Source organism: Etheostoma spectabile, unplaced genomic scaffold (genome assembly GCF_008692095.1).
Source record: "Etheostoma spectabile isolate EspeVRDwgs_2016 unplaced genomic scaffold, UIUC_Espe_1.0 scaffold00009970, whole genome shotgun sequence".
Lineage (NCBI taxonomy): Eukaryota > Metazoa > Chordata > Actinopteri > Perciformes > Percidae > Etheostoma > Etheostoma spectabile.
In genome coordinates, this window is record NW_022603770.1 from 1 (window position 1) to 9,757 (window position 9,757).

The 9,757-nt window shown below is 48.0% G+C and overlaps 1 protein-coding gene across 1 annotated transcript; it reads left to right on the forward strand.

Moving 5' to 3' along the window:
* Window positions 1-2,077: 2,077 nt before the first annotated feature.
* On the forward strand, window positions 2,078-8,470 carry LOC116679241 (myotubularin-related protein 5-like; the record flags this gene model as incomplete). Its single annotated transcript, XM_032508926.1, has 4 exons — window positions 2,078-2,163; window positions 5,394-5,531; window positions 7,513-7,641; window positions 8,360-8,470. Coding segments are annotated over 4 exons (464 nt in total), but the record flags the coding sequence as incomplete, so codon positions are not given.
* Between the last annotated feature and the right edge of the window lie 1,287 nt (window positions 8,471-9,757).

Sequence of the window (9,757 nt, forward strand, 5' to 3'; positions counted from 1 at the left end):
CATCTTTTGGCACTTAAAAAACAAAACAACTTGAGCCGGTTTTATTATTCTTGGAATCATGAATTCATGGTCAACGACCCTCGTTCATATCAAATTATACATACGTTTTAGTTAAAAAAAGGCAGAAATGATGAATTATTATGACTACTAGTTGAGATCAGAGGGATGTGGAGTGGATCACAGACGGGTAGACGTCCAAGTTTAGACCGGATACTGTTTGGAAACCGTTAAAAAAAATGCTTTAAGATGAAATAAAACACCCCAAAATTCAATGAAAGTCCTCACTAATTTGGCCTGCAGAACGTTGTGGGGGATCGTCCGTGTTATTTTGGGGCAATCGGAGTAGAAAAACGGGTCAATTTGACCCGAGGACGACACGAGGATTAAAGTGCGCCCGCCTGAGCTCCTGTGCCAACTCTTACCTGTTCTCCATCCTTCATGGAGTTCTTGCACACCCTTTATCTCACCATTGCATTCCCATACCTCGGTCGCGCCCCGTCGCATATTTGCACAGACATCTGCCCAACCATCTACTCTGTTTACGTTCTTTTTGCATCAGTCACCCGCCCAGGTATGCTCAACTGTCATTCCTCCTCCCACCTTTGTTGTCCCATGACCTTTCTACACCACAATCTGACATTGTATATTGACTCTTTTCTCCTTTTCAGCGTTCACATTTAGTCTTTCTATCCACGTATACCGAGCTACTTCATCATCTAGAGTCTAAGACCACACTTTGCACCAACTGTACGTTGACTCTTTACTCCATCCCGGCATTTAATAACGACTGTCCGTTCATGCATTTCGGGTTATTTCTGATCTATGTCACTACCTAGACCCCTATTTGCACTAACTGCATATTGACTCGTCGCTCCATTCACCATTTATACAGACTGTCTATGAATTAAGCAGGTGAAGGTGTATTTAGGTGGTGGTGGTGAACAAAGCGGAGATCGAAGCCAAACGATATAGTTTGTGGGTTTTCCGACCTGGCCTACTTTCTGTTTGTGCATTGTCCCTGTGCTTCTGTTTCGGTTCCCTTGGTAAAGGATCTGTTTTCTCCGAGGCCAGACCTGTCCCCCTTTTGGTCCAAATGCCGGTGAAAACCTCTCCTTCATTTGGCATTCATAATATTTAGTTTTGGGCCGTTTTTGAGCCACGTTTGGAAGCTTTTGCGTCGGCAGGATGAGCGTCGTCTCTGTGCGGATGACTGCTGCCATTAAGCAGCCTGCAGGGCTTCGGATGGAAGCGAGCTGAAAGACGGGCTTGTGGGGGGGGTTACATAAGTCCGCCTTTGTTGTGTCATTGTGCCGCTGTGACGAGCCAGGCCCCACAGTGGAAATGGCCTCATTAACCAGCCGCAAAATAAGCATTTTAACGTGTCACACTACTGTTCGGCAGGCTGATACGGACTCACTTAAAAGACCAACCTGACGACACACACACACACACCACACACATGAAAACAGCTGTATCTCATAACACGTTTATCAGACCTTAACGGGACTTATTTGTTGCCTCCGACATGATGAACTGGTGATTTAGTGACACCGTCAGCTCTGCAAACACCACAAGAAACGGCCCAAAACGTGCCAAAGTCATAGTTGGAACTAGGGTACTCAAAGCCTGGTGTAGCGTAAAGAACTGCAACCCTACCTTTCTGTCAAAGGGCGGTTCCCATCCAAAGCTCTCATAGTTTAGTTGTGTCGAAATACAAATGAGCACTTGTGTTATTTACTATTCACCTCTGCAGTCCTGTCTTCATGAAGTGTGTAAAGTCTCCAACTTCACCTGCTTGTCAAAGGTGTATTTTAGCTATTCCAATGGAGGCTAGTAGTTTTCCCCCATGCATCCAATCTTTGACCAATCCCTGCGCCAAAACGTTATCTATTCACATGAGTTTGTAGTGTATTTGCATGCCGACATGCATTCACAACACAGTGATAAAACCACAAAAAGCAGAAGCTCAAAATTGGCGGTTCTGGTGCTTATTCAAGGAGACAAACAGACAACAGAACATGTAAATACCGTGGACTGATCCGTCTCTCTGTGTCTCTCTCTCTCTGTGTCCCTGCAGTGGAGGGTGAAGGTCTAGGTCGCATCCTCCAGCGGTTTCCTGAGAAAGACTGGGAGGACAGCCCGTTCCCACAAGGCATAGAGCTGGTGAGTCAACACTCGTAGACACAACAAGGGCACGCAGCACTCTCAGGGTCAGGGGTTCAATTCCCTGGGCAGCTAAATGGTTAGGAACTAAGTGCAGGTATTACACCGGTTTTATAGGATTGATCCATTTATCACACTGGGGTCTGCTATGTCCCCCCCGCAGACCCCTCTGCGTTTACCCTGGACCCGTCACTTGGCTATTTCCTGGTTTCCCCTCCCCATAAAGAACATAAAATCAGGAGAGGGTTAACTTTTCCTCTTACATATGTCCCACCGTGGTCAGACAGCACATGGGAGACACTCTGGTTCTCTCACTTTGACCTGAGACCTTCGCTCTGAAGCTAATTGCGTCACTCTCTCACTTCTCCCTCTTCCACACACTCCCCCCCTCAATTTAAGGACCGTAGACCCGTCTTCCTCTGCCCCTTTGCACCGTGGCTGGCTAGTTAGCTAGCTTGGCGTGTCAACCGTAACATCTTCACGTGTTCATTTACACCCTCTCGTCACAGCACCTTGCTATCGCCAGATGAGAGACATCTTAATTGGGCTCTTAACCGTCAGCTGTTAAACTGCATTTGAACTTGAGATCAAAAACCCAGTTGTTACCCGCGAGGCTAACCGCATAACATGGCTATCACCAGACCAATAGATTTGGGATTGAGTGTTGGTCTGGGGGAGTCCGTCTCTGTGTTTTCTCCGCACAAGAGGCGGGGCCGACGCGCATAGTTCGATGAACTCTGGACGCAATTGGCAAGTCCTTCGACCAATCGGAGCGGCGATCCGGGTGCGGTGGCCGCGACCGCTATGTTGAATGTAAACGAGAAGCCGCAGCACGGTGGCTCAGTGGTTAGCACAAGGATCCGGGTTTGAATCCAAGTGTGGTTCCGGGGCCTTCCTGTGTGGAGTCTGCACGTTCTCCCCGGGGGCTCCGGTTCCTTACCACCATAGAGACATGCATGCTGGGTAACGACAGTTGAAAATGAGCCGACCGGCTAACACTGGCGCATTTACAGAGATGTTGATTAACGTGCATTGTCCCAATAATCAAATCAAAACATTAAATCTACCGCCACTTGGTCGCTAGACCTGCCCATGGTGCGCCAGGTTGACGAGCCAGTTTGTGATTGGTTCCCGCAAAACTGGGAACTGGAGCAGGTTTCCGGACCGAGCTGCAGGGAGAAGTCGAGTCGCCGGCGGAGTGGGCGGGGCTTACCCGGTCCAGGATTGGCATGCTTTCTCATGCTAAATGATGTAGTTCCCCAAAGCAGACTGCGTGCTCAGAAACTGAGCAGGATGGAGGATGTCGATCAATAATGAGGGATACTTCAAGTATTTGGTGTCTTGCTTCATTTAGGAAAATCGGGCCATGGTTTCATGTGGGTACTACTCTGGGTATCTGGATCCGCATCGGTTGAGAAGAAGCCCGATAGCGGCGTTGGCGTGGATCGACTTAAGATAAAAGCACGCGCGTGACGTGTGTACACACGCCGCCTTCCGCTCGAGTCACCAAGTCACCGTCATGAGTAATGACCATGACTTGATAAATGTCGCATCTGAACAACGACAACTCGCTAATGTTGGCGTTCCGTCGTTTGCTCTGCTCAGCCAACGACGATATATTCGGATGCGACGTAATTGGTCAATATTGAGATCGCGATCATTTTAACACGAATACTCATTGACTTTCAAATTGGGAGTCATTGCACAGTCCTAAAACTACATTGTGGTCACAAATAAGACCCAACATGTACTTCCATATATCTATTCACATGCTTTTGTTGTTACGAAGCAGGCGGACCGTTGTCCCAACCGGTTTTGTAGCGTTAATGACAGCCTTGCCCCGGATGAATCACCCTGAGGTGCAGTGACAACATGTGTCTGATGTGTCACCCAGGTTGCTATGTACACTAATCTTTCTTTTCTTTTTTTGTGCCCTTTCTTTCCATCACCATCTGATTCCAACCCATGTCCCTGTTTCCCCTCTTCCTCCTCCACCTCCCCTTCTTCCTCTTCCTCTTCCACCTCCCCTTCTTCCTCTTCCCCTTCTTCTTCTTCCTCCCCCTCTTCCTCCTCCACCTCCCCTTCTTCCTCTTCCCCTTCTTCCTCTTCCACCTCCCCTTCTTCCTCTTCCCCTTCTTCTTCTTCCTCCCCCTCTTCCTCCTCCACCTCCCCTTCTTCCTCTTCCCCTTCTTCCTCTTCCACCTCTTCCTCCTCCACCTCCCCTTCTTCCTCTTCCCTCTTCCTCTTCCACCTCCCCTCTTCCTCTTCCCTTCTCCTCTTCCCCTCCCCTTCTTCCTCTCTCCCCTTCTTCTTCTTCCCCCTCTTCCTCCTCCACCTCCCCTTCTCTCTTCCTCTTCGTCCTCTTCCCCTCCCTTCTTCCACCTCCCCTTCTTCCTCTTCCTCCTCCCTTCTTCTCTTCCCTTCTTCCTCCTCCCCTCTCCTCTTTCTCCTCCCCTTCGTCTCTTCCACCTCCCCTTTTCCCCTTCCTTCTCCCCTTCTTCCTCCTCCCTTCGTCCTCTTCCACCTCCTCTTCTTCCTCTTCCACCTCCTCTTCTTCCTCTTGCACCCTCCTCTTCTTCCTCTTCCACCTCCCCCTTCGTCCTCTTCCTCCTCCCCTTCTTCCCCTTCCTCCTCCTCCTCCTCCTCCTCCTCCCCTTCTTCCTCTTCCCCTCTCCCCTTCCTCTTCCCCTTCTTCCTCTTCCTCCTCCCCCTCTTCCTCTTCCCCTTCGTCCACCTCCACCTCCCCTTCTTCCTCTTCCTCCTCCCCTTCTTCCTCTTCCACCTCCCTTCTTCCTCTTCCCCTTCTTCCTCTTCCACCTCCCTTCTTCCTCCTCCCCTTCTTCCTCTTCCTCCTCCCCTTCTTCTTCCTCCTCCCCTTCTTCCTCTTCCACCTCCCCCTTCTTCCTCCTCCCTCCCCTTCTTCCTCTTCCCACTCCCTTCTTCCTCCTCCCCTTCGTCCTCTTCCACCTCCCCTTCGTCCCCTTCCTCCTCCCCTTCGTCCCCTTCCTCCTCCCCTTCGTCCCCTTCCTCCTCCCCTTCTTCCTCTTCCCCTTCTTCCTCCTCCCCTTCGTCCCCTTCTTCCTCCCCTTCTTCCTCTTCCACCTCCCCTTCGTCCCCTTCTTCCTCCCCTTCTTCCTCTTCCTCCTCCCCTTCGTCCTCTTCCACCTCCCCTTCGTCCCCTTCCTCCTCCCCTTCGTCCCCTTCCTCCTCCCCTTCGTCCTCCTCTCTAGTTCTGTCAGCCCAGCGGTTGGCAGCTGGTTCCCGAGCGGCGGCCCGCCTCCTTCTTCGTGGCGGTTTTGACCGACATCAACTCGGAGCGCCACTACTGCGCCTGCTTCACCTTCTGGGAGGGCCTGGACAACCCCCAGGTGACACGGGCCGCGTTGAATTTGCATAATTTTGCAATACTTGGAAGGAATACCCATTGCTCTGCCTCCTGTGTTGCTGCTTGGAGCTTTCTCCAGGGTCTGGCTTTGCCAGACCAGGGTCTGGCTAGTCCACACAGCATTCTGGGATGGGGGAAAAACCCTGCTCTGGATTATTGGCATTTCTTTAAACCCCTGCGTTGTCTTCGGGTCAAATTCGACCGGTTTACAAAAACTTTCTACGTCTGAAAAGAACGTTGAGAAAAAGCGACAAATGTCCAAAAATCTACAAAAAAACCTGGGAAAAAATCAACAAAAACATTAGTTTTTTTAAACGCTGAAAGAGTGATCCAAAAAAAATCGGAAAACGTGACAAAAAAACATCAAAAACATCGGAAAAAGCGACAAAGAAATAGTTGAAAAATTGACTAATAAATAAATTATTAAAAAATAATTAAAAAGAAGTCAAAAAAGTGACAAAAAATCTGGACAGATAGTCTAGCTAGCTGTCTGGATTTACCCTGCAGAGACCTGAGGACCAGGTAACCATAGTCCTCAGATTGGACAGATAGTCTAGCTAGCTGTCTGGATTTACCCTGCAGAGACCTGAGGACCAGGTAACCATAGTCCTCAGATTGGACAGATAGTCTAGCTAGCGGTCTGGATTTACCCTGCAGAGACCTGAGGACCAGGTAACCATAGTCCTCAGATTGGACAGATAGTCTAGCTAGCGGTCTGGATTTACCCTGCAGAGACCTGAGGACCAGGTAACCATAGTCCTCAGATTGGACAGATAGTCTAGCTAGCGGTCTGGATTTACCCTGCAGAGACCTGAGGACCAGGTAACCATAGTCCTCAGATTGGACAGATAGTCTAGCTAGCGGTCTGGATTTACCCTGCAGAGACCTGAGGACCAGGTAACCATAGTCCTCAGATTGGACAGATAGTCTAGCTAGCTGTCTGGATTTACCCTGCAGAGATCTGAGGACCAGGTAACCATAGTCCTCAGATTGGACAGATAGTCTAGCTAGCTGTCTGGATTTACCCTGCAGAGACCTGAGGACCAGGTAACCATAGTCCTCAGATTGGACAGATAGTCTAGCTAGCGGTCTGGATTTACCCTGCAGAGACCTGAGGACCAGGTAACCATAGTCCTCAGATTGGACAGATAGTCTAGCTAGCTGTCTGGATTTACCCTGCAGAGACCTGAGGACCAGGTAACCATAGTCCTCAGATTGGACAGATGGTCTAGCTAGCTGTCTGGATTTACCCTGCAGAGATCTGAGGACCAGGTAACCATAGTCCTCTGATTGGACAGGTAGTCTAGCTAGCTGTCTGGATTTACCCTGCAGAGACCTGAGGACCAGGTAACCATAGTCCTCAGATTGGACAGATAGTCTAGCTAGCTGTCTGGACTTACCCTGCAGAGACCTGAGGACCAGGTAACCATAGTCTTCAGATTGGACAGATAGTCTAGCTAGCTGTCTGGATTTACCCTGCAGAGACCTGAGGACCAGGTAACCATAGTCTTCAGATTGGACAGATAGTCTAGCTAGCTGTCTGGATTTACCCTGCAGAGACCTGAGGACCAGGTAACCATAGTCCTCAGATTGGACAGATAGTCCAGCTAGCGGTCTAGACTTACCCTGCAGAGATGTGAGGACCAGTTAACCAGAGTCCTCCACCCCATGTTGTCTCATTCCTAGTCTGGATCCACTTGCCACTCGCTGAATATAGCAAGTTTTGAAGAACATTGAAAAAAAAAAGTGCAAAACAAGGTCCTTCCCGAGACGGTTTTAGAGATCCGTCATCTTTGTGGGCGGGGCTTAGCGCCGCCGAAGACGATTGTGATTGGTTTAAAGAAATGCCGACGACCGGGAGCTTCTTTCCCTCCCATCTCCGATCCTCCGTGTGAACCAGGTTTTCCAGTTTGAGGTCTCCATCTCCCCCCTGACGTGACTTCTGTTTCTGTGTCCGTGTCCAGCTGCAGAAGGCCAAGGCCAGCGAGGCGGACGAGGTGGACGGGGGACTCGCCGTCGCCCAATCCGCTCAGGTCTTCGCCCCCAAGAGCCTGGTGCTGGTCTCCCGGCTGGACTACACCGAGGTCTTCAGGGTACGGCACGCACGACAGCCCCCAAATACTCCCCCCACCGGGTTCTGCATCCTTTTTTAGTCCAGTAGCCAACGAGGTGCACCCGGAAATGTTGAGTACACCAAAGTTTTATCGCAGAAGTGTGAAGTTTGGGTCCCAACTGCTGGATGCTAATTTGCATATGTTGAGCATAATTAGCATAATTAGCATTATTAGCATTATTAGCATAATTGTCCAGTTTGACCACATGTTTTGCACTGTATGGCCAGTTTCTACAACATGTGAGTTGTTTTCGAGGTTTTCGAGGATGCTGATTTCTCATTTTGGCGTTTTCAGATTTCAACGAGTTAATTTTAGCACTTATCGTGATTTATTCGGGTAAGTTCCGATTGCTCTCAGGCGTAATCGTAGGTTATTTTTTTTTATGACAAATGTTGAACAAAAAATCTAAAAAAGCAGGAAAAAATCAACAAAAACATTTATTTTTTTGATGCTACAAGATTAAATAAAAACACCCCAAAAAAAATCCAATGAAAGTAATGTCGTGTGGAATCATCCGTGTTATTTTTTTGGGCAATTTTGGGTGAAAGAAATCCACTTTTCTGATGTTAAACACTTAGAAACGGGTCAGTTTGACTATATGGCAACACAAGGGTTAAATACTGGACCGTATGACATATGAACAGGGGCCATGCTTTTGTTGACCTTTGACCTCTGTGTCCCCCCCCTACCCCCCTAGAACTGTCTGAGTCTGATCTACACCGTCCACGTCGACGGGCTGTCTGTCCCCTTGGAAACGGTGATCGGAAACCTCCTCACGTGCATCATCCCCGTCGCCGGAGGCTCCCAGGTAACACACACGCACACACACACACACCACACACACACACACACACAACACACACACACACCTGCACGAGCTACCTGGTCCTACAAAGCCAGGTGTCCAAGTCATGATGTCAGCTGAAGACATGCAAGGGAAGAGAGAGGGGGGGGAGAGCTATCTGAGCGCCCCGGATTCAGTACTTCTCAAGCGAAAAAATACCACGTCATTTCCTCTAATTTCAACCCCGAAATTGAAAAAAATCTACAAAAAAGCAGGAAAAAAATCAACATAAACATATGTTTTTTTACGCTGAAAAAGTGACCAAAAAAAATCGGAAAACGTCGTAAAAAGCGACAAAGAAAATGTTGAAAAATGGACTAAAACGTAATTAAAAAAACGTCAAAAAACAGCAATAAAATGGACAAAAATGTTGAGAGAAGTGTAAAAGAAAAGCGACAAATGTTGGAAAAAATCAACAAAAACATTTTTTTTTTTTGCGCTGAAAAAGTGACAAAAAAATAATAATCGGAAAACGTGACAAAAAACGTCGTAAAAAGCGACAAAGAAAATGTTGAAAAATTTTGTCTTCATGTTGTCCTCAATTAAAATTTTGGCAGAAAAAAACCCTTTTAAGTTTTGAGAAAGACGACCAAAACATGGAGAAAAAAAGGTTTGTCCCCATGTTGTCCTCATGTTGTCCTCATGTTGTCCTCATGCTGTCTTCATGTTGTCTTCATGTTGTCCTCATGCTGTCTTCATGTTGTCCTCATGTTGTCTTCATGTTGTCCTCATGTTGTCCTCATGGACTTCTAAAACCAACTGATTTGAAGACCGCAAATCAGTTGGACAAAATGTTGTCCTTATGTTGTCTTCATGTTGTCTTCATGTTGTCTTCATGTTGTCCTCATGTTGTCCCCATGTTGTCCTCATGTTGTCCTCAAGTTGTCTTCATGTTGTCTTCATGTTGTCCTCATGCTGTCCTCATGTTGTCTTCATGTTGCCCTCGTGTTGCCCTCGTGTTGCCCTCGTGTTGCCCTCATGTTGTCTTCATGTTGCCCTCATGTTGTCCTCATGTTATCTTCATGTTGTCTTCATGTTGCCCTCATGTTGCCCTCATGTTGTCCTCATGTTATCTTCATGTTGCCCTCATGTTGTCCTCCTTCATGTCAAAACATCAAAAGGGGCATAAAATAATTGACAAAAACCCTTTTAAGTTTTGAAAAAGACGACCAAAACATGGAAAAAAAAGGTTTAAATTCCGTCGCAGAAAAACAAAAAGTCGCAAAGGCCTAACTGTCAGTTAGGCCTTTG